This window comes from Cyrtonyx montezumae, unplaced genomic scaffold, assembly GCF_038088225.1.
Source record: "Cyrtonyx montezumae isolate F1298 unplaced genomic scaffold, pur_monq_1.0 scaffold_30, whole genome shotgun sequence".
NCBI lineage: Eukaryota > Metazoa > Chordata > Aves > Galliformes > Odontophoridae > Cyrtonyx > Cyrtonyx montezumae.
Window position 1 is genome coordinate 12,990,202 of NW_027072035.1, and position 24,509 is coordinate 13,014,710.

Here is a 24,509-nt window from a genome sequence, read left to right on the forward strand (position 1 = left end):
TCACGTCGCTTTCGCCAGAAGGGCGGGGGGAGGCGGCGGCGGCGGCATGGCGGAAGTGGAGGAGCAAGCGCCTATTTCGCCTCAGAGCGAGAGCCGAAGCGGAACCGGGGAGGAAGCACCGGAAAAGGCCCCGGAGAGCGGAATGGCGTTGGGTACTGGAGAGCCGGCCACCTCCCCTGCTGGCTCACCAGGCACCGAGGAGCCCGCCGGTGACGCCAAGAAGAAAAGTAATGGGAGCGGTGGGCCGGCAGTGGCGGGCGGGCGTGGGGTGGGACGACGCGGTGACCGGCGGGAGCGAGGGCCAATCAGCGGGGAGAGCGGGGGGTGTGGAACTACTGCTCACGGTGACGGGCGGGAGCGGGGGCCAATCAGCGGATTGAGCGGGCGTGCTGTTTTTCCGTGAGGGCGGGGCGCGCGGTAGCCGCCATTAACGGCCGTTCCGTCCCCAGTTGATATCCTGCTGAAGGCCGTGGGCGACACGCCCATTATGAAGACCAAGAAGTGGGCCGTGGAGCGAACCCGCACCATCCAGGGCCTGTGTGACTTCATCAAGAAATTCCTGAAGTTGGTGGCCTCTGAGCAGCTGGTACGGCGCTTTTCCCCTGCGCTGTCAGGCAGTGAGTGGGGGCTGAGCCAGCGGTGATGCAGTGCCTCCCACAGCATGGAGGAGGAGCAGCACCCGGGATTGGTGCCTGCTTGGATGGACCCAGGTGCCAGCTGTGACCTTCTGTGTCTGCAGTGCCTCCATTCCCACCGCACAGCTGTGTGTGCATTTCAGAGCACAGTGTAGTGTTTATGTGTATAGTGTAGCGTAGAAGTCTGGTGTACCGAAAGTGCACTTGGGAAAAACTAAAGCCTGTGGAATTGATTTTCTGAATATTGATGGCTGTTTCCTTTAGAATTTATCTTCTTTTCCAAGGAGTTTAATAATACTGATTACTTTTTCCAAACAGTTAGTGCAGGAATGTGTGCAGTTTGGTAGTGTTGCACTGATGTACAGTATCATTCTTTCCTCCCTTTGGAGCCCATGTGTCCTGATGTAACGGACATCTTTACAGACTCAAAAACAGGATTGTGCTAACTTCACAGTGTGCAGTGTACTTTCAACATCTATATGCTTTTCCATTTAAGCTTTCACAAAATGGTAGAATCACAGAATCGCAGGGGTTGGTAGGGACTTCTGATGATCATCTAGTTAAAGTTAGAGTTGTTACACAATTCGGTAGTGATAGAAGGGGAAACTGTTCTAATCTTAGAGGGGAGATTTAGGTTAGATATTAGGAGGAACGCTTCAGCATACTTTATTGGGGTAAACTCCAGATTGTTTTCTTTTTTTGCAGTTTATATATGTAAACCAGTCTTTTGCTCCATCTCCCGATCAGGAAGTTGGGACCCTCTATGAGGTGACTTCTGTTTTAAAATATCCTTTCCAACTGTGCTGAACAGGAGTTACTGATATACTTCTGCCGCTTGAAATATATTATTTCTGTGTATAATGGTAATATCATGAATTTAGTGTAACAGAGTGATATTCTTATACCTGTATTAATTAGATTTAAAGAGATATTGCTTCATACAGTCTTTGGAAATGCAGTCCATCCCGTGCAGTATGTCATGCCTCCAGTTACAATGGAGAATTTTGTTAAGAGTAGCCCTATGCCATGACACATTTATCTAGAGATTTTTTTTGTTTGTTTGTTTTTTGTTTTTTTGCTTTGTATATATGCTGGTCCATGAATAACATATTCTGTTTTCATTTTCTTGCAGTGTTTTGGAAGTGATGGCAAACTTGTACTACATTATTGCAAAACCCAGGCATGGGGGTGAATCACAAGCAATAGAATTGCTTAGGTGTGATCTTCAGAATGGAAGGACTGACTTTCTGGAACTCAACCTTTAAACACATAGAAGAATTCGGGGATTTCTGTTTGACTGTATGCTTATAAATGTGATGTAGTTGAATAGCATGAAGGAAGAGCTACCAAGGCTATCCAATTGCATAGCTTTTCACTGATGTTCATTTTGGGTCCAGGAAAAAAGCACTGCACCTGCTGTCTGTAGAATAGAGCCAGCTGTGCTGCTGCTGAGCTCCTGATTACTGTATATGAAAGGAAGCTTCTTCATTATTGTCTTAAGGACTGAGCAGTACAGTCTCTGTATATGCTGTATGGAACATAAGAGTTCCTTTTTATTAAAAGCATATAAGTTGCACACAACCTGGGATTCAGTTTGCTTTGGACATGCACATGTATTATATGCATTCTGTACTTTCTGAAGTCTTCATCCTGAGCAGGCATAATCTCATTTCAAGATGTTTTGATTTTTTCTGGTAATTAATATTCAGATATTCAACCTCTGCTGCCTTCACACTGGCAGTGTAAGTACCTTATTTAAATGACACTGCATATTGGTGTGCCACAGAAATACTCTCTCCTGTGAAATTATTACAAAGTAGAAGGCTGAACAGTTGAGCGATTGCTGGACTCTCTTACTTCTGGCACTGTTTAACCACTTACAGAAGTTGCTGCATAACATGAGGTGCTTAATCTCTATGCTCCTTTTGGCCTGCTTGTTTTCCTGCTTCAATGGTAGCATGTTCAATCAGCAAGACATAGTTTGCTTTATATCCTAGTACTATGTGTTGTAATTAATATTTTTTATTTTATTTTTCATCCTTGAGTGGACTTTGTACTTCGACTAGAGTGCCAGGCTTTTACCTATTGGAGGGACTGGGGGGTGTGGTGTTTTAGTTTATTGGAGGGTTATGGGAGGTGTGGTGGTTTATTGTGGGCTTTAGTGTTTTTGTTGTTTGTTTTTGACAGTGGAGGTGGGATTATTTTATTTCAGTTGGTCTGTAGTACCTCTCATATGTTTGTTTAAGCTGTAGTAAAGTAAATGTTAGTTGTCTGCTTGCACAGTGTTATGCCTGATGATAGTCTTGGTTGCTGATACAATCCACTTCTTTAGCACATTCAATCAGAGCAGTCTCTTCCAGTTTAAAGCGTGCCTGTGGAATAGCTGGAGTCATTTGCTGCTGTCTCCTGTCTCTCCTGAAAGGGACACTGGAACCGATGTATCAAATTGTTTCCACCTTTCTAGAACTTCTGCTGATCCTGTGCTCAGTTAACTGACCTGCTGCCAAATGCAGCCAAATACACGGGGTGCATGCCCTGAATGTTTTGCTCGTTATGAGAATTACCACTTTTTTAGTGTAAAGCTTAGCTGACTGTAATAGAGTCTTATCCAACAAGGCAGAATTGTTTGCAAACTTAAACTCTTGAAATAATTAATAACTTCTACTGTTCAGAACCTTGATCTTATGGATCCTTGTTGATGTAACAGAACTAGTGCAACAGCAGGCGCAAATTCCCTCCCTCCTGGTGAAGAAACTGCCTGCTGGTTACTGTAAGACAGTGTAACCTTGTGTAGCCACTAGAGGGTACACAAGGACAAAGATTCTTGCATAATTTCTTTTTTTTTTTTCCCCCAGTCTTTTTCATAATATGTCCACTTTACCCACCTGCAAATGTATGTGGTCTGTTCTGTGTGGCAGCATATTTGCCCAAGATAAGCTGATAGTCTGACTGTTTGTTCTGTTGGTGCCTTTCACCTCATTTGATCTTAACAAATGAAACAATTGATGTGGTGCAGATGTGCTCTTTAGGAATGATGCAAGAATATGTGTGTTTAGGTTTGTTTTTTTCTTAACACAAAAAAAAGAAAAGAAAACCCCACTAGGGTCTTTAAGTGAAAGTAGTCCATTAAAGTAAGACTCATATAAGAAGTTGCTTTTGTTCACTTCACATTTAGACAACTTTCTCATACAGATTTGAATTATAATTTTATTTAAGATGCAGCATGTTCCTTGAACAAAACTTAATTATTACTCTTTTTTTCCAACCTTTTTACTTCTAACACAGTTTCTAATGTTTGTTTTAGCTAGCATTGATTTAGCCATTTCAGTAATTTGTTTAACTTCTTCAATTACTTTAATTCCAACCCATTTTGATTTTTTTTTTGTCACATTTTCAAAGGTCAAGTTTATTGAACTTCCATACTTGTAACAAGTGGAATAGTCAAAATAGTAAATTATTTGCAGAACTCAGTTGGTCGTTCAGCTACAATAAGTCACAGAGCATACTGTTACCCTAAAGCAACCCCTTTCTGTGGATTTGGGGTGTATTCGGCAGAAATATTTATGTATGCACAGATAAATACCTGAATCAGAAAGCAAAGATTGTTTAAGATACGTAGAGAAAGCCATGAAAATGCTACTCATAGAAGACTCCTCCCTACCCCCAGGTGGGTCTAAGTGTACCTTGTTGTTCCTGATGTGTATTTAAATAGAAAAACTTGAATATTCTCATAAATTGTATGCACTGTCTTCTAGTAATTAATACTACAGTACCTCCCTAAGGTATTTTTTTCCAACCTCTTTGCTGCTGTATATTCCTGTGTATGAGATCTCATGTGAATATAATGCCTCCCATTTCAATATGTTAGTCATCATGGTGCAGAGTCCAGTTGGAGGCCTACACTTAGTGGTGTTCCTCAGGAGTCAGTGCTGGGTCTGATCCTCTTCAACGTCTTCATCAATGACCTTGATGAGGGAATAGAGTCCACCCTCAGCAAGTTTGCTGACAATATGAAGCTGGGAGGAATGGCTGACATGCCAGAAAGCTGTGCTGACATTCAGCAAGACCTGGAGAGGCTGGAGAGCTGGGCAGAAAGAAACCAGATGAGGTTTAACAAGTGCAAGTGGAGAGTCTTGCACCTAGGGAGGAATAACACATGCACCACTAAAGGTTGGGGGATGAGCTGCTGGAGAGGAGCTCTGAGGAGTGGGACCTGGGTGTCCTGGTGGACGACAGGTTGGCCATGAGCCAGCAGTGTGCCCTCGTGGACAAGAGGGTCAATGGCATTCTGGGATGCATTAAAAAGAACATGGCCAGCAGGTCAAGGGAGGTGATCCTTCCCCTCTACTCTGCCCTGGTGAGGCCTCATCTGGATTACTGTGTCCAGTTCTGGGCTCCCCAGTACAAAAAAGACAGGGATCTCCTCAAAAGAGTGCAGTGGAGGGCTACAAAGAGCACCTCCCTTATGAGAAAAGGCTGAGACCTGGGTCTGTTCAACCTTGAAAAAAGAAGACTCAGAGGGGATCTGATCCACGTCTATAAATATCTGAGGTGCGGGAGGCAGAAGGACAAGACCAGACTCTTCTCTGCAGGTTGTAGTGACAGGACAAGGGGAAATGGCCACAAACTGAAGCATAGGAAGTTCTGCACAAATGTGTGTGGGAACTTCTTCCCAGTGCAGTGACGGAGCAGTGGCACAGCTGCACAGAGAGGTGGTGGAGTCTCCTTCTCTGGAGATATTCCAGACCCGCCTGGACGCCTGCCTGTGCAACCTGGGCTAGGGAGCTGCTTTGGCAGGGGGTTGGACTCAATGATCTCTAGAGGGCCCTTCCAGCCCATAAGATTCTGTGACATGGCAGCAGAGGTTGGGTGAGCCTTCTCATCTATATTCCCATACATTCTGTAGCTGTGCAACAGATGGCAGCAGAGGGACAGTCCAACAGAATGATGCTTGATATGAAAGTGTAGATGAAGCAAAGTGTCATGGAATTCCTCCATCTGGAAAAAGTAGCACCCACTGACATTCATTGTTGCTTGCTGAACATTTATGGAGATCGAACAGAGGATGTGAGCACAGTGAGGTTCTGGGTGGAGTGTTTCAGCCCTGGTGACAGCAGTGTGGAAGACAGGCCATGTTCTGGACAGCCATGCAGATTTTTACAAGTGTGGGCTCTAATTCTAACTCTAAATGGTGGTGACTGTTGAAAAACTGTTTTGTAGCTGAGTATTTGCTCTATCAAATGGTGGTGTTGTGCTCTTTGTTTCTGTTCTAGCTTTTGTGAAAATAAGAAAGAGGCATTAGTTTCAGTTTTTCATTACTTTCAGCATACATAAATCCCACCTCTTTTATTTTAAAAGCTTTTCCCCTTGTTCTGTCATTATCAGACCACGTAAAATGTCTCTTTCCTGATTCATAGCTCCCTCTAAGAACTGGAAGGCCAAAATAAGGTCTTCACAGAGCCTTCTCCAGGCTTAAGAAACCCAACTCTCTCAGCCTGTCTTCATAGGAGAGGTGCTCCAGCCCTCTGAGTATCTCTGTGGCCCTCCTCTGTACTCCCTTTAACAGTTCCACATCCTTCTGTGCTGGGAGATCCAGGCCTTGGATGCCTGGATGAGGCTTCACAGTTGTGGAGTTGCAAGTCACCTTGGTCTCCCTGCAGACTGTGTCAAAGTAACATTAATTTCTACAGTAAGAGGGAAAAAATGCATTAAAGTAAGGCTAGACATTTTGGACAAGCCTGTAAGAGCTGGACAGAAAAGAAAAAAAAAAAGAAGAAGAAGAAAAAAAGCCCTAAAAAGTGTAGACTTATATAGAAGAGTGTTGTGTTCCATCCAAAGATGCTTATCAAGGACTTAGCTAACAGTACTTGCAATGTAGTCACTTCATTTGATTTTATGTAACCAAATGAACCAAACAGACAAATTGGAAAAAATAAGTACACTGTTTTTAAAGCTTAGGATGTAAAGATATTTATTGGAAAGTTATTACAGTGGATTCATTTAAGATTTAGTACCTCATGTTCTTACACTGAATAGTGCTATATAAAATTGTTATCCCATTTCCAAGGTAACAATTATCAAGTTCAAACCCTCTGAACTGGAAGGCATTTTGTATGATTTATTATTCAGATAATGGTTTAGAGACTTGCCTCAATTGTAAAGTTCTAATCTGTAGCTTGAACTAATCTTAAGGGCATGTGGAAAACATAAAGAAGCTGTATGAAACTGTGTTTTGCAGGATGATATGACTCTTATAAAAAGAGCTGCATGCATTTAGAAATGGTTTTGGCTTTTTTTTAATGGAATATCAAATGACCAAAGAAGTAAATGTGATTGCTCTTATTTTCGGAGATCACACTTCAGCTTTGCTAGTACCACACTTAATATGCACCCAAGATTAAGTATCGTAATATGCTAGTTATTTTTTTGTTCCTGGTTTGCGCTTGCTTCGATAGCCATAAACCCATGAGGTGCAAGGTGCTCATGACTTGTTTTCAGTTGTGATAAAACCTTGACTTAAGGCCTAGCTATCTAGAGAGACAAGAACTCGTGTCGAGATTGTTTTCATCCTAAAATAATCATTAAGAAAAGTTGAATTAATCACATTACTGTCTTAAAAAGGTAAAAAAATAAGTAAGTTACAAGCTTAACATTAAACCAAGCACTCTATGTCTATGTTACTAGAGTCAGTGGTGCCAGGAGACTTTTAGGGGCTTTGTAGTCAGTTGGTAGAGTTGCTGGAGCAGATGCTGCTATGTGTGCTATTTGTGAGTTAGCAACATGCCTTCTCTGGTAGGTGGTTAGGATGTTGCCCCCCTGTTCTGGAGACTAAAAGCTTAATAAGGTGGCTACAATCTGCCCTCTGCTGGCTTGCCTCTGTGCCAGAGGGCAGTCGTCGGCACATTTACTAGAGGATACACAGTCCCACAGCTCACACTGACGAGACTAGCTTCCTTGTATCCACATTGAGAAAAAAACGTAGGTAAACTGGGGGAAACAAAGCACTGACCCACTTTGAACTAGAGAAGAAACCTGGCATCTTTTTAAAATCAGCCAGCCAGCTTTCCTTCTTTGTAATTATCACATGCATACTTGCTCTAAATGCCTACTGACAGCTAGATGCTACATTTGTAAATGCTGATTGCAGGCGGTGAGGGAAGTACTACTTGCTTATCTAACTTTAGTCATGATTTTTCTTACCAGAGGTATCTGATGAAGGTTAAACAGTAAAAATTAGGAAAAAGTGCTCTACATCTTTTTATGGAATTGTTTCATTTGTATCCTATTTATATATACATCAATTGTGAAAATAATGTTAAAATATCATGGCTTGGAGAGCTTTAGCATTAAAAAAAAAAGAAAAAGAGGTTAGAGTTAGTTTTTCTGGCTGCAAAGGTCACTGAATGAAGTTGAAGTAGAAAAAGGTCTTTCCCTCAAACCCAGCTTGGTAACAGAGATTTGACAGCTCTCAGGAATTAAAACTCATTAAGAGCTCTCCTACTCTGAAACAGGAAGCCTCAAAGAACAGAAGGGATTCAAGCAAAACCACACAGTAAATATTGTCAGTGCAGAGAAGGCTAGGCAGGACTTTATTTAGCTTTCTCAATTAAGTACTGCAAATCTAAAGGAACAGTGTTTTGCTTTAAGTAGTTTTTTGCACAGCGAGTGCATGGTTGCCTGTATTTTATATTTTATTTCTAACATAGACACCTTTCAAGCAGCACACTAACCACATGCTGAAATTGGATCAAGCTGATTTTTTTTAGGAACCTGTATGGTTTATGCTGCACAGCTCTTCCATGCATTTTCCTTCCCTCAGCAGCACACACACTGCTCAGCAGCAACTCGTGTGTTTGGTGCGTGGCGAGACTTGGTATGTACTGCACTCATCTCACCCACTGATCACTGAACTTTGTTGTCTGATCATGTTTCACTGCATGATGTATGATACAACTTATTCTCAAACTCCTTTTGTGAACTGTTTTGCAGGCAGCAGATTCTCATACTGAGCCTGTTGCACTCTTGTGGATTCAATCTCAACAGGTTATGTGGTGGAAGGGACACTGCAGTGCTGCTCTGTAGCCCCAGAATGAGCCAGCCCACGGGAATGTGTGGGCTCTCTCATCATTTTGTTTTGTCTTCCAGATCAGAGTTTGGAAACTGCAGTTTTCATTGGTGTACTATTATACATTTCCGAATGCCAATTTGAGAGACATTTGCAACAAATATGCACTTCTGGTTCCTTCTGATTGTAACTCTAGAGGCATCTTCTGTACAAATTTTATCTATCCACAAGTTCAAGTGGGAGAAAAAGAGACAAAAAACTGAGTCACCTGAGTTTTCAGATTCAGGACACAGTCTTCAAAACATACAAAGTTTGAAGAGAAAGGTGGAAGCAATACTGTAAATCTTTGGGTCTGTAAATGCAATATACTTTAGTAAGGCAAGTATTGGGAAAGATGGTTAACCTTTTGTCTCTATTACCAACTTGTGGCTGAACACTGTTCTCCTAGCTCTTCTTAGAGAGCTGCTCCCCCTGAGCACCAAAGCCTGCAGGGCACAGTGCACATGCAATACAGCTGTAGGTCCAAACTTTCTCTTAACACTCAGTAGATGTGAAGAAAATAAGGTGGACAGAGACCAAGTAGCGATAACTATATGGCTATGGTTGCATTATGTGGAGGAGATGTAAACTCTCCTTATTGGGTTGAAGTCTTGTTATCTTTTCAAGCTAACAGAACAGAACAAATAAGCACAGTATGGTAGTTTACCACAGTGGTCTGAAGATTCAGGCACCTTGGATTCTGCTTTTACCTTGCCCTCAAATTTAATCTGAAATGCAATATGGATCATAAATTCTTCAGTCCCAAGGTATGTCTTCAGTTCCAGCACATAGTGTAAATTGTCTGATGCTGGAAATCATAAATTCCATCACTAAAAATCAGAGAGATTTCTAAATAAGTCAGGGGACAACAAAACAAAACAAAACAAAACAAAAAAACCCTGTGCGCTGCATAGCCAGAAAAGATACCTGCTTGATACCAATACCTGCTTGAATCTTAAACTAGTGTCTTGCTTGGAGTCAGATGTCACATCCAGTGATTACTGATAGTGCCTGCACCTGCCCTTGCCAAGAGCTGTGTGGTTAATAAACATTTGTCCATGGAGCAGTGTTTCTGCGATAATAGCCTAACCTCCCATTGCCAAAGGCAGGGGTCTAATCATCAGCAGGAATGGTTTACTGTCTTCCTCTGTGCCTCCCAGTGAAGAGATGTGTTATAACAAGTGCAAGAACAATTCACTTCTTGTGTGACCCCTCTGCTCTTCACAAGGACAAGTAATGTGAAATAGAGAAAAAAAATCCTCAGACTTCTTCCCTTGCTTGCTCTTGCTCCTGCCCAAAGAATATATGTCCACTACATCTGAATACATTTCAAGTAGAGGTGATGGCATCCTGTGGGTACCATAGCATCATACAGATTCAGCAGTACCAAACGTGATTATGTGTCTCCTCTGAGAGATGCCAGTGAGTGCCATCATTAAGGAAAGGAAAGACTCCTACAGACTTGAGCACTATTCCAGTGAATAGTTGGGAACATGTGCATTAGATAATTGCTATGGGAGTATAAACAGATGACTTTAAGAAACAAAATTAGGAATATACTTCTTCATACAGAAGACAACTGAGATTGTGAAGACAGCTCCAGTTCTCTGTAGATGACAGTGCAGTATCTTATTTTGATTTGTCAGTGACTGAGGTTGGAATCTATTAGCTGCTGCATATGAGCTCAGATCCTTGTGTCATTTCTGTCAGTGGGGTGAGCAAAACCTCATAAACATTGCACCTAATGATTTTCGTGTAGTCAAATCATGAACTCCTTTAGAGGTTTTCAGAATTAACACCTAATGCTGAAATGTTATAATGAAAATATTCGTGAATAGAATTGAATAGGAACAAATAGGAGGAGAACAGGGAGTGTACTAGAAAAGTATCAATCTTGTAACGAAGTTAGAGAAAAAAACTCTGAAAAATTTATGCTTACAGCATTATAAGTGAGCTATAATCAACAACAGTGTGAAACTGCAATAAATAAATCCAATCTGACCCCTTTGCTGTAACACAAGAAGGTATGAAGTGCCCTTAAAGGCATTGCTGATGATGCCATCAACGCTGTGGCAAACGAATCAAAGTTCTGAAGTTTCTGGAATTACCAGCAGAAACATAAGGGTTTTTTTCCTGTATAACATCACCAAACACTGAACATGCCACCAAGGGAAGAGACGTGCTTGTTCTTTCCCTGTTCTTTTGCTGAAACGTATGGATGCTTTTTGTTTTACCACGCAGTGGCCGTTGCTATCATTACCAGAGCATCTTGGTTGCAGTGCACAGATTCAGGTTATTTTAAACCTTAAAAAGTTGGCTTGAAATCGCCACTGTTTTCCTGCATCCATACGCTTGAAAGTGCACAGATTCAGGTTATTTTAAACCTTAAAAAGTTGGCTTGAAATCGCCACTGTTTTCCTGCATCCATACGCACAAGCACAACTTAGTAGGGAACAATAAATAAATAAACGGATGACATATAGACAATGCCATGGCATAGGGTGAATTCCATCGGTACAACTCGCTGGCTACGGGACCCCACAGCCACGGCGGCGGGCGCAGCTTGGCGGTGGGCTCGGTGAACAACCTCGGCACCGACCGTCCACGGGAACCAGGCGGCTGCCACGCTTTGCTACAGCGGGGCTCCGAAGTGCCCGCGTCAGGTCAGCAGCAGCAGCCCCCGAGGGAGCCCTCCCAGCCCGCGAGCTGTCGCCGGGCCGCTGTCCCCGGCGGGGGGCTCGCGGTGGCGGGGAGCCGGGTCCCGCCCGCCGGTGTCTGTGCCGCCGCAGGGCCGGGCAGTCCTGGCCGCGGTCCCGCCCGTCGCCGCCCGGCCCCTCCGCCCGCCGTGCTCCCGGCACATATAAGCGGGCGGCGGAGCGGGGCAGGGCAGCGCTGCGGACGGTGACCCGCGATGGAGCAGCCGGTGCAGACGGAGATGTGGAAGGCGCGGAGCCTGGAGGAGCTGATCCGCATCCTCCACCGGCTCTTCTCCGAGGATAAAGTCAGCGTGGAGGAGGTGCAGGCGCTGATGGAGTCCTACGAGAGCAACCCCGACGAGTGGCTGCAGTACGCGCAGTTCGACCAGTACAGGTAGGGCAGCGGGGGTCTCGCCGAGACCCTCGCCCTGCCGGAGTCCCTACGGGAAACAAGCCGAGATAGGGCCGCCATGTCATCGGCGGGCGGTGGTCCTCATGGAGCCCCCGGAGGGCCGAGCCGGGGCGGAGAGCGGGCGGGGCGGCGCCGACCAATGGAGGCAGCCCCGGTGTGGGCCCCCTCGGGCCTGGAGGGCGCGGGGCTGCAGCGGGGGGTGCTGCAGAGCTCTGCGCCGGGTCCCCGGGGCACGGCGCGGTTGCCGGGCATTTCGAGCCGCCGCGCCGTGCCAGCAGCTGGGCTGCTCCTGCCCCTGACGGCTGTCCTCTCTTGCGTTCAGAAACAGATTTTATTTGAGCATCTCCCGTGAAATCTGTAGACCGAACAGTCCCTTCTGACCTCACTGTGGTGAAAGCGTCGTTGGTCTGGGTTTTTTTTTAGCCCCTCTTTCTCTCGCATTTTCTCTGTTTGGCTCAAAACACAAGCTTAAGGAAAGTAAGGATTAGAAAAATCCTCCACATGCCAACTTGCCTGGCAGCCTTTTCTTTTGGCCAGCCTGACCTGCTGACTGAAATAACAGCGCTTGAAGAGTTAGTTCTAATGCCAGCATTGATTGCTTGTGTTCGGACACGGTGGGAGAATGCACTAATAGATTGTGAGTGTGCTAAGAGGCAGATTATTGGCATAGCTGTTAGCTTTGAGTGTGATCATTGCAATAGAGTGGAATTAATAAGAAACTATAAAAATTAGTTGACATCAGGCAGTTTCTGTGTGTCCTTGCATCATTTAGATAAAAGCAGGTCATCTCTGGTGGGTATAAATTCGATTTACTTGGCGCAGTGCTAATAATCATGACTGAAGCTAAAACAAAATCAGTGGGTGTTTTGCATCATAACAGAGGTGTGAGCTTCAAATCATCAGAGCTACAGTATGGGAAGCAATTAATTGGGAGGGTGCTTCTGCAGGGAGCTTCTCAGCAGCCTGAGGTGAGTGGAAAAGGCATGCCAGGAGCACAAGGAAACCAGCATGGCTGTTCAGAAACCATCCCTCAAGCCTCAAGAGCAAACATTCTCGAATACGCATTGATTGCAAAGCTTGATTCAAAGCACTGGCACAGACTGCCCAGAGAGGTGGTGGAGTCTCCTTCTCTGGAGATGTTCAAGACCCGCCTGGACATCTACCTGTGCAACCTGGGCTAGGGAGCTGCTTTGGCAGTGGGGTTGGACTGGATGATCTCTGGAGGGCCCTTCCAGCCCATAAGATTCTGTAATTCTGAAAGCAAGTATTTATCTTCTACCTTTAAGTTAGCAAAATGCTGGCAGAAGTTAAATCCATTAGTATGTGTCTAGGCACAAGAACACTGTGGTGTGAGATATATATTCTTGTCCTGGAAGTTCTAAGTGAAAACCTGGCCTTTTTCTTTTCCTCATTTTCTTTTTCCCCAGTACAAATGAATGCTGTCTAACAGGCAAGCCAAGAATAAAAAAAAAATAGCTGTAGAATAATGTTACCATGTATTTTTCTTATTTCATAGCAGTCTTCTGTTTCTAATTATAAGCCAGTTGTTGGAGTGACTTCATTTAATAACTATTTTGATTTGATCCCGTCTACCACTCTAGTCTTGGACTCACAGTTCCCAAACTCTGATCCATTTATGTAATTCAAAAGCAATATGACTGTCAAATATTAACTATGTCCAATTTTTATCTTCTGAGGAAAAAGTACTTTCACAAAAACAGCCTGAAAGTTCAACTTTACTTTTTCCAAGAAAAACATTGCTTTCAATAGCAAGGTTTTTATTTTGCATCTTTCTTTTATAGCAATGTTTATATAATTTTTTTCTCTTATGAACATATCAATACAGTGAGAAAAAAACAAACACTTTATATTGCAGATACACAAGAAATCTTGTGGACAATGGAAATGGAAAGTTCAACTTGATGATCTTGTGCTGGGGTGAAGGACATGGCAGGTTAGTATTCAAAGATTATGGCTTTAGCAAACAGATATAAAGCTATTGTATCTTTCATTGTTAAATAAGAGGAAAATAATCAGCCCTACATGAGCTGTTAGAAAATGTCTGGCAACTAAGTGGTACAGAACTCCTCATTTTTCATTTTGGATAGCAGTCCTGAATATTTGGTTGTTTATTTAGTTTTTGCAAGGCTGTACCTCATGGGCATTTTTAGAGCACTTAGAGGAAATACTCTTGCCAAATTAAGCTCTCCTTCTGTCTGAGGGTGTTTTTATTCCCAGTACTGCAGCAGGTGCAGTGGGTAGGGCAGGTTGGACAGACCCAGCTGGTTCTAAGAGACCTGCCTCACTTTGTTGCAGAAGCCGGACTTGGTCCCGTTTAATCAGCCTTTCCTCTCTTGTGTTGCTCCAGTCTAGTCTCTGCAACACGACAGTAAAAGTACATCTGGATGAGAACTCTGATCTGTGGGTTCAGACATCCCATCTCTTCCCTATGAACTGTGTGCACAGGCTGGATTGTGTGGTCCTACAAACACGGGGAAGGATGTGTCCCAAGAGAGTTTTTCACAAAACATTGGCCAAAACAGTATGAAAGAACAAAACTTGCAAGTTCTGGTTGTTTGACCTCCTATGTAAAAAGAAACCCTAGGGAGCTGTTAGGAGAAAGTTTATGTTTGTTTTAATTGAGCAGACATAGTGAACTTTTACAGTATTCCCTAGTGGATGCCTTGAGGTTATACCCAGAGAGATGTAAGAATCAAGTCCACCACCTCTACTCCTTCTGGGCTGTTCTCACAAAGACTGTTTTATGTTACACCGTTTGAACTGAATGAGCCTTGACTAAGAGACAGACTGAGACTATAAGCAGATTTCTGCTGCCTACATGAGGCAGATCAGATTGTCCTCATGGCTTGTGGAAGGACCATGACAGTGTGTCGTTTTTGAAGTGTTCTGTGCCTGAAGTAAGCTCTGCTCTCTTGACATCTCATTTTGTAGGGAAGCTAATTTGTTTATCGAAGAAATAATACGTTTAAAGAAATCAGTTTATTGAAAACAGTAATGTACAACAAGTTTCTGATTGAAGCTCAATAGGACTGTGCTTCAGAGAGGGCCAAATTCTCCTTTCCTCCACAGGCACAGTGAATGGAGAGCTCTCCCTTTTGTCCCAGTCTACTGGCTGCTGTCAGTCTTCTATTAAAAAAATAGTCTTCTATAAAAAAACCCCAAAATGCTCAAGAATGAACAAAATCTAGCCCACATATCTGCAACAGTAGCAAATAAATAGAGCATGCTCCTAAGCAAGGAGACAGACCAAGTAAAGGCACAGACTGCCAGATCCTGCTGTTTTTGTTCATTTTTGCCATACCAGTGAAATTAGGCAGGTTACTATAGCTGGTTGTACTTATCAGAGTGAGAACTACAGTGTTTTCTTTATTCAGCAAATGCTTATGCACCCCAACAGAAAACAATCCATTGAAATTAAGTGGAAGTCCCTAACATCTCATGTTTTGGGGAACATGGTAAATCTGCAAATATCAGATAAATTTGCAAGTTTGTGCTGGCCTTTGCTTGCAGACCACTGTGGAAAACATTGTTTTGTTTCTTGGCCTAGAAGAGTTGCTGTTCTGAAGAGGTTTTTTTTTTTCTGTCTTTCTCAGTCTTCCTTTGTATTTTCCTCTGGCCAGGTCACGTGTTGACCAGTATCTGACTTTTCCCTAAATCCTGCTACATGTAGTCTTACCACAGTACAGTTCTAATGTATTGTTTTAAGTAGGCATATCCTAGTCCCTCTGGATGTTCTTGTGTTGTTGTTTTTTTTTCCTTTTTTTTTACTAAGATTTTTGTGCATGACCCATGTGCAGTCGCATATAATTCTAGGGCTACATCCAGATACTATGTGCTGTGCTATCTGTACAGCTTGGTGTACTTAAATATGCATATCCTTCTCAGTTTGGTTATTCTTTTCACATATACAGCAGCATCCATGACCACACTGACTCACACTGCTTTATGAAGATTCTCCAGGGAAATCTAAAGGAGACTCTGTTTGAATGGCCTGAGAAAAAAGGGAATGGTGAAATGACTAAGAAATCAGAGCGAGTTTTGAGAGAAAATCAATGTGCCTATATTAATGGTAAGCTCTTCTAATAATTCGTTTGACAGCTACTCTTTCTTCAGTCCCATCTCTAACAAAAAAGTTTGTGTGCTCTCTAAACAGTCTCCTATATCTAACATTATGATGCTAAAGGCATTTTGCATGATTGTTGAAGAACAGACATCTTCAGATTCTGCATAAACCACACATTCAGTGAGACGACAAAATAATCCTTCAACTCACTCATAAGGCACTGCAACAATTGCTTGATACTTAAATGTGCTAGGTAGCTCCTCTATACCAATCAGTGCTATATCCCAAATAATATCTGAGATTACTTATAAACTTAGAGCTTTCATGAGAAACAAGGGAACCAAAGTTTTGATGGTTTCGTTATCCTAATATTTTTATTGTTTTCCAAAGAAGTAATCCTTTTGGTCAGCCGTGAAAATGCTAGGGTAAAAAATATAAAAGCTGGGCCTGGAACAGGCTGAAGCAAAGGCCCTGATCCTTGAGTTTATTGTCCAAATTATCAGGAGAGTGTATTGCTGAACTGCAGTGTCAGCACAACTGGGCAGACTCGAGCATTTCAAATTACAAAAAAATTGCCCCATCCCAGGAGCGCTGAGATGCAACCGAATCTCTGCAGTATGGTTGCCTAGATACCTAAAGCTGTGCCACCGTGTGCATCCGTAACTGTAGCTATCACCGTGTTGTGCTGTGCTGGAGGCCATCTGGAAATCACCAGCTGGTTATCATGGTCTGATCCTATGAAGGGCATTATACAGCATGAAGAGCAGTGAGTTCTGCTGACTAGTGGCAAAGCCCTCGAGAAGGGCGAAATCTGCCTTCTGTGTGATGGCTCAAAAACTGGAGCGTGCACCTGGTGGGGCTGAGCCCTGGAACTCCTCAGCAGAACATCTTATTTGGTTGTGGATTAAGCATGGAGGAAGCAAGAACAGGACTCTGCAGCCCTTACTTGAAGGAATGCTTTGTTAACTGAAAACACAAAATCCACAAGACAGGAAATGCCAACAGGAGCTCGACGTGTCCCCTGATGAAAGGGTTGCTCCCATAGTGCTGCCAAGGATCTCAGATTTTCCTCACTATGCAATTACTTCCCTTGCAAGCAATTATACTCAGTGTGCAACTAATCCAAACTTTATTGTTATTAAAAAAAAAAAAAAAGAAAAAAAAACAATTGGTATTTGCTTCTCTAGGGCAGTTTGGATCTCTGACATGTTTCCTGGCTGTCAGTTCACTTTAAAAAGAAATAAATAACAAAGCAGATAGATTAAAAAAAAATAAAGGAAAAGGAAAACACTGTCAGTGTATTGATTACCTTAACTATTTCAAAAATGCACTTCATGTTTTTATTGCATGCTTCTTGGTTACTGTTGTACTTTACTTCTAAGGTTAAAATCCACTAGGCTGAGTTCATTTGTGCCTTCCATTACATGAACGTAGAATTAGTACACCACATCCTTCATTTAAATAAATTATGGTATTGAAACCTGGGGCTTACACTTCCAATGTACCAAAGTTAAAAGTGGCCATAGGATTCACAGAGTAAGATGCCAACATTGTGCAATACAAGTGTAGGTATTATATAACTAATGCATTCAAGTACGAAAGCCTGAATTGTTTTTACAGCAAGGTCATGAATTTGAATATGAGATCTCTTCTACACAGCTCAAAAACTCAACTTTACTGTAGAATGCAAATTTTTTTTGGTGGGGGATGGATGTGATTCTTCATACCTTACATTTTCATGTGGCAGCTTGATTTCTACTCCATTGCTCCAGCAAGCACCATTACTTTGTTAGTAGCCACAAAACAGACAGTGCCTTGTTTTATTACAAGTTCAATTATGCCTGCTATTCTGCTAAGGCTGGAAGTGTGCCAGTCACTAGTAATTTGTCACCTTATTCAAAAGATCAGACAAATTAGAAGGCTGTTGTGCTCTGAACTAACACATTGGAAAGATTGATCAGTAAACAGATGCATCCAACAGATGATAACTACATCTCTGCCCCAGATACAAGTAGCTGGCTGTTATCAATGTGACTGACATCACTGTAAAGTGGGCTAAAGATTAGTAACACAAAAAATTCCTCCCTGTAGAACATCTTGATGTTTTTAAGAAACACAAACTTTCCTGCTTTTTGGGCATCTAGAACAACATCTCTGAGGAAAGTAAATAACCTTAAGCTCCTTTAGAAATGATAGCTTGAAAATAACTGTCAGCATGGCTGTCCTCAGGCTTTTATGGGTCTAGTAGCAGATAATCCAGCATTACAGGAGGTGTGGAAGGCTGTAAGTTTAAAACTGAAGTATTTAGGAACCTGTGCTAGAGATCAGCAGTTAGATTTCCTGCACTGAGGTATGAATTGCCCGTAAAAGCACAGGAATGCTAACTGGCTTGCTCACTAGTTTAAGTTTAGATTGCATTTTTTTTCCTAGACATTTGAGATCTCAGTAAATCTGCCTGTTAACTCAAATTTCTTGTTTCATGCCCCCAACTTGTGTAGACTCCATTGGCCTGCACCGTGTGGAGAACATCAGCCACACAGAGACTGCTGTCAGCCTGCATTTGTACAGCCCACCCTTTGACAGCTGCAACACCTTTGACCAGAGGACTGGGCACAAGCACAAAGTCAAGATGACCTTCTACAGCCAGTTTGGAGAAAGGACTCACTGTGTAAGTAGGAAGCACTGTGCTCCCCAGCAGCCCTCAGCACTGAGCACTGGGCTGGGGCTGAGGGCTGCACTCTTGCCCCCCCATGTGTGGGAGCAGAGGCCCCTGGGGCTGCCCAGCTCAGGCAGGAGCTCCTGGAATACCTATCCCTGGCATCAGCACAAAGCCTGTGTTCTAACACCACTCGATTTGCCTGTTAACACCTCCCTGCTATGAAGTTCTCTGCTTTGTAAGAGAGCACGGTAATGAGCCACATATTTTATAAATGGGAAAACCAAGGCTGAGGGCTTAGCACATGCGGGTGTTGACACTGGATTTGGCTGCTGAGCCCACAGCCCCCTTTCTCTTTCCCTATGGACTCAGTCAACCAGTTTGAGTAAGTGTTGAAACAGTCTACCTCTGTTTGGTCAGCAAGAGATAAGTTTGGTGCTTAAAAAATGAGAATTTGGCCCTTAGCTATGTGTCTTCAGGCAGCAAATGATGGTAAATGCAACCTAGTCAATGGAAAACAGCAAAGCGGCCAGATTGTTTTAGCCAATTGAAGTCATATTTAACATTTCCTGTATAAACTCTTCTGCCAAAAAGCATAAGGTTTCAAGTCAGATGTTTTAAGCCTCATAACTTACAGCGAACTGAAGTATTCTTTAATAAATTGGATATAATTCTTCAAAATTGAAACTTTGAAATGGAAAAAATATGCTTTGAGAAATAGTCAGCTGTTTGGCAACAACATGAGCTTGTATTTGGGTAGAACAGAAATCTTAATATCAGCTTTAGGACACCACGCCAGGATATCTGAGAAAGCTTATTAGGGCTCCTTCTAGCACTATTCCATGCATGGAGAAACCAAACCTCTTGCAAAGGAAGAAAAGATTCTTGTTGGTCAGCCATATAGGAAGTTCAAAGGCTGTGTTCTTTTAGATACAGAACAATTTCACCCTTCACAGAAGCCAGAAATTCAGTGCTTGGTAGTTTAATAGAGTGAGCCCTTAGTAAGATCCTGTTAAAGTTTTATATAGTCAGTGAGAACAATGTAAATTATTTGAAGCTTGTCACATAAAATGATTACTTTATCAGAAGGCTGAAACACAAACATCAATACTCCCAATTTTGAAAGGTCTTTGAGAGAGTAAACTTAAACTTTTAATTCATATTTCTAAGGAAAACTAATGTGGAAAAGTGTTGAATAAAATTAATATGGGAGTTCAGTATTTGCTTGTTTCCTTTTTGTTATAAGTGTTTATTGAGTGTGAAAAATGTAAGACAAGCAAAATGAGTCTTGGACTGTTTTGCTACTCTTGATCTATAGCCAATTGTCAATGCTTATACCTTTTGTGGGAAATTTGATCTGGCTTACTGGACAGAAGTCTGAGTCACTGGGTCTCTTCCATGAGTTTCTGTAAACAGAATTTCAGCTAGGGGAAAAGCAGTGTCTGGGCTGGGCCACCCAGCCATCTGAAATGACCTCATGGTACCAAAGCCTTCTGTCCTGGGTGAGGGTTTCTGGAAAGCTCAGTGGAAACTCAGGTTTTCTTCTGCTTCTGCTAGTGAAATCTGCCTAACCAAAACACATTCAGTGCTTTCCCATTTTCCCATTTTGGGTTGTTAGGGTAGTGTGGTTCAGTTGTGGTTGGTCTTGATGGTCTTGAATGTCTTTTCCAACCTGAGAAACTCTATGAATCTATGGTTTTGCAAGTAAAACACTTAGGTAAATCCCTGGAGTCTTCTGGCCGTGCTGGGGTTATAATTCAATAATTCTGCAATAGATTCTGCAGATAAATAAGTTATGCATGTCTAATAATTTAAATCTCATTAAATTATGCTACCCATGAAAGTTATGGTTGACACAGTCCAGGTACAAACTGTAAGAGTTGTGATGCAAAAGTTCTGTGAGGGAAAGCTGGCAGTGCCTTCAGATCCAAGGCAGTTCCTTGATGATGCAGGTCATACTGGGGAGCGTAGCTTCTCACAACTGCGTACCATTCAGGCTGGACTTTTGTGAGCTCAGGCCTTAGGGGTCCACTCCCTTCAGCTGGCTCTTTGGCCAAGGACTTGCTCATGGTTCTGCTCAGTGCCAATGGATGAGGAGACTGCTTTGGTCATGTCCGCAGCACCCTCTCTAAAATGTGTGGAACGCCTTGCAAGCAATACTGAGAACCAGTACACCACATACAAGGACAGTCAGTGCCTCTTTCCTTAAAACAGCAACCTGTCCTTTTCACTTGCAGGCCATGGCAATGCCACAAGAGAACAATTGAGGAGCACCAGCACACGTTTGCACAAGACCTGCTGAATGTTGAACCAGGGACAGAAGACTCACGTGGCTCTTTGTATACTTTGTACGTAGACCTACACTAGGGCAGCTTCCAGCAAACCCCCATTTTCCTCGAGTGAATGGTGATCATGGGACACTAAGCCAGCTAGTGCTATCAACTACTTCAGAGGTTAGGTGCCTTTCCTTGGGCTACTGCTGAGTCAGAATTAAGAAGTCTGTTTTCTGATTCTAGCCTCCTTTTAATTCTGCTTCTGTTAGCACACTGAGAGTATGTGAAATAGGGTTTTAAACATCATCTGACACTACTTAATGGGCCTTGCTGTATGTATATTCTCAGTGTAATTAATAACCATGTACACTTGTAAGCTTCCAGTCACTTGTACCTATGGGTAGTACACTAGATACAATTAACAGATTTTTTTTTATTAGCTCTTTTAGGTTTTAATGATCTAAGCCATTTTGATAGTTTTGTGCATTTTTTATATATAATTTCATTTGTCAGAACTTGTTTTAAATAGAAGCAGAAAAATGCTTCATGTACAATGATTTTCAAAACTGATTGGGCGTAGATTTGGGGTTTTAATAAGACTAATCATACTTAACACAGCTGATGTCCAGTTTCCAAAGTGCTCTGTGTAGCTACTGAAGACCTTTCAGGTAACTGAAATAAAACTGGATTTTTATGCACAGATTCCATGGTTTTCAACCTTTTTATCTTTGTAACTGAAATATTCATCAAACTTAATTAATGTCCACATTGGTCATAACTGTAAATGAAGTAATAAAGCTTTAAACAAGGCTTTAGAAAGTTGGAAGTATTTCAAACATGCAAAGAATTCTGATGCCAATTAAGTTGGTGGGAGGTTTGCCATTGAGTTCACTGATGCTTGGTTTTATCCTCAAATTTAATCATAAGGAAAGCACCACCTTGGAAAAAAGTTAACTCTGTTTAAATGTATGAACATCACTGAAGCTGCCCTCACTGGGACTGTGCTAATCACTTAACACAATACAGATACAACAATAGAGAATGTGTGAAATGTCTCTTTAGATGACTGCTCATTACTCAGTTAGCAATGTAAGTTTTAACGGTAACTTTTTTACATCAGTCACATCTTGACCAGCCCAAAAAGTATTATTTACTTGGTGAGACCCTGTTTTCAGGGGGGGGTCTTTCAAATTTTCAAAGAATGTTTAAGCAGTGTCAAAGTTTTTAAATTAAGCTATGCCTTTGAGTTGCAATTACTCAAGAGAGCCTGTGGGAAGGCTCTAAGTGCTTTGCACAGGGGAAAGAAAGGGGTTATAGAAGTAGAAGAGGAAGAGAAAATGAAAGTCAGAGTAGACCTAAAGGCACAAGAAGCAGATGAAGCAGTAGCAGTAAGTGACAACTGTCTGTGTGAGGTGGACCTGGAGGCTGTGCCAGAGGGTGCGTTAAGGGGGATGCATGGTCCCAAACTAGAAGTAATATTAAGAGCACTGGCACCACAGACATAAATAATCCTCTGATTTTTCTGGGCTCTGGGCATACCCTAAGGTTTAGCATGTAGGGTTGTTGGTTTTTTTTTGTCTTTCATAGGAGCCAATTCTTGAAAAATCTTGTCAAGACAAATGTTGACTTGACAAGCTAAGATTTGACATGGTTTGTCTTGTGAGCATCAGAGATGAGCTGAGGCCGGCACATGCCCCTGGAAGCTGTGTCATCCAGGTGCCCTGCCTGTGCAGGGTCACTGCAAACAGGTAGCTCACGGCTCTGTCCATGATTTTGCTTACTAGCTAAAACTAGAAGGCAAACCCAGCAGTTCATAGAGCACAGGTTCTGTCAGGTCAGGTGAACTGGGAAGAACAGAGAGAGCCAAGGAGCACAACAGTGGTCAGAGAGGCAGTTATCTGCAGTATGGAAACTCAGGTGGTACTGCAGCTAACTGTGTACAGCCCTAGCAAGTGAGATAGAAGAAATATTAGCAGAATAGAAAGAAACCCTCTATATAATTTTGCTCAAACACTGTTTAGCCATGGTAAGTAGGGCATCATACGTTGCATAGAATAATACAGGAATTCCAGTGTTTCAGAATAAGGTACTTATGCCTGACATATTAGAAACAAGAGGGTAGCATAACCAGCATAAAGTGCAAGAAATATCCAGGGAAATGATGAATGTGGTCCGAAGACAGACAAACACATTCCACAGCCAACTTCCTTGCTAATTGCTGAATACCAGCTATATCTTGTGGTCTAAACAGCACAAGCTAACTTCTATGAATGCAATAGAGAATCAGTAAATACATAGGTCACTGCAAAAGTAATAGTTCCTATTTATTTCCATGGAAATTATAACAGATATAGAGAACATAATAATACTATTTGATAGAGCAAATTCTCAGCTACAAAATACTAGTTGTCAACATAGTCACCACCATTAACTATGCTTTTTTACCAGCAATTAATAAGAGCCTGCATGCCACCCATGTAAAATTCTGTGCCAATGGATGTGATCACTGTCGCTGTCACCACTGCTAAAACACTCCACCCATCACTTCACTCTTCTGACATCCACTGTTTGGTCTCTATAAATGCTCAGCAAGTGTCTGTGTATGTCAGTGGGCGCAAACTTTAACACATGAAGGAATTTCATGAGACACTTTTATTTCACAAGTACTTCTATGTCACACGCCATTTTGTCAGACTGCCCCTCTGCTGCCATCTGTCATGTGGCAACAAAAAATAATGGAATACTGCTGGGAAGATTCAACCTCTCCTGCCTCTACTGCTGTATCACCACCATCTGCCACATATAACCTGTGCTGGCTTAAAACACAGAAACCTGTAGGAGTAAAATTGTATTTATACATTATTATGATGGAACAGCCTATGCATTATACCTAGCATGTAAAAGCCCTTGAGCTTCAGAACAGCCCAGCTGGCTAACTGGTGAAGCAGTAACACACAGTGGGTGACCAATAGCTGTCATTCAGTAACAAACAGATGTTTCATGTACGCTTTTAGCTAGTGAGTGCTATTGATCTGGGTCACTGTGCAAGAAGGCTGATTCAACATCTGCTGGGGTTGCTGTGAAGTGCTGAGCGAGGCTACTCTGAACTGTTAATACCATCAACCCCATCAGGCTGACAGCAGCAGGAGGAGGTCATCTGAAGAGTGATATGTGATGTGACTGCAAATCCAGTGAAGGAGGTTCAACAGAAAGATGCAGGGAGGCCAAACAATGCCAGGAGTGCAGCAAAGTGCAATATTTCCACCAGTTCAAACAACTGCAAGGCTTTGTTGATTTTCTTGTTTTGGAGAGCGCTTATTAGAAATTTTGAAGGTGAAGTGGTTTATCAAAGACATTCTGTAGCCAGGCAGGGTCTGTAGAATGCAAGACATTTGGGGAATGCCATCTCTGTCTGCGTGGCTGTGGTTGATGAGGTCAGCAAGTGTGTTGTAGAGTTTCCACCAACATGCAGCTGGCAGGTGAGCAGCTTTTTCTCTTCTCATGCTAAATGTGGGAGCCCTGAGGCCTCTAACAGGAGCTGTTTCTGAGAGAGGGTCTCTTGTTGAGTAAACACAGCATCTTAATGTTCTTGTGGATAAATGGGCCTAGAGGTACTATCTCTTTAACTCACTACAAAAACCTAGAATAA

At 42.5% G+C, this 24,509-nt stretch overlaps 2 protein-coding genes and 1 long non-coding RNA gene across 4 annotated transcripts; 2 read left to right on the forward strand and 1 right to left on the reverse strand.

The window, feature by feature from the left end:
• Positions 1-34: 34 nt before the first annotated feature.
• On the forward strand, positions 35-2,216 carry ATG12 (autophagy related 12). Its single transcript, XM_065744314.1, has 4 exons — positions 35-227; positions 450-586; positions 1,341-1,403; positions 1,768-2,216. The coding sequence occupies exons 1-4, from the start codon at positions 47-49 to the stop codon at positions 1,825-1,827; spliced, it is 441 nt and encodes a 146-aa protein (XP_065600386.1). The 5' UTR covers positions 35-46; the 3' UTR covers positions 1,828-2,216.
• A 6,085-nt stretch (positions 2,217-8,301) lies between these two features.
• LOC136053450 (uncharacterized) lies at positions 8,302-8,573 on the reverse strand. The gene is made up of 2 exons (XR_010622651.1): positions 8,481-8,573; positions 8,302-8,444 (listed from the first exon to the last, which is right to left on the reverse strand). It is a non-coding gene; the product is annotated as an uncharacterized LOC136053450 (long non-coding RNA).
• A 3,018-nt stretch (positions 8,574-11,591) lies between these two features.
• On the forward strand, positions 11,592-21,551 carry CDO1 (cysteine dioxygenase type 1). Of its 2 annotated transcripts, XM_065744312.1 has the most exons (6): positions 11,592-11,829; positions 13,724-13,801; positions 15,780-15,937; positions 18,430-18,603; positions 18,889-18,897; positions 20,825-21,551. In XM_065744312.1, the coding sequence occupies exons 1-6, from the start codon at positions 11,651-11,653 to the stop codon at positions 20,887-20,889; spliced, it is 663 nt and encodes a 220-aa protein (XP_065600384.1). In that variant the 5' UTR covers positions 11,592-11,650; the 3' UTR covers positions 20,890-21,551. The 2 variants fall into 2 exon arrangements, with proteins under 2 accessions (XP_065600384.1, XP_065600383.1); XM_065744311.1 differs by lacking the exon at positions 18,889-18,897 and having other exon boundaries at positions 11,604-11,829; positions 18,430-18,599.
• Positions 21,552-24,509: the final 2,958 nt, after the last annotated feature.

Bases quoted from the DNA above. Each gene is read 5' to 3' on its own strand.
- ATG12 (XM_065744314.1), top strand. From the start codon at position 47: ATGGCGGAAGTGGAGGAGCAAGCGCCTATTTCGCCTCAGAGCGAGAGC. The intron at 587-1,340 runs GTACGGCGCTTT...CTTTTTTTGCAG, and splicing joins TGGTGGCCTCTGAGCAGCTG to TTTATATATGTAAACCAGTC. The intron at 1,404-1,767 runs GTGACTTCTGTT...ATTTTCTTGCAG, and splicing joins AAGTTGGGACCCTCTATGAG to TGTTTTGGAAGTGATGGCAA.
- CDO1 (XM_065744312.1), top strand. From the start codon at position 11,651: ATGGAGCAGCCGGTGCAGACGGAGATGTGGAAGGCGCGGAGCCTGGAG. The intron at 11,830-13,723 runs GTAGGGCAGCGG...TTTATATTGCAG, and splicing joins GCGCAGTTCGACCAGTACAG to ATACACAAGAAATCTTGTGG. The intron at 15,938-18,429 runs GTAAGCTCTTCT...CAACTTGTGTAG, and splicing joins TCAATGTGCCTATATTAATG to ACTCCATTGGCCTGCACCGT.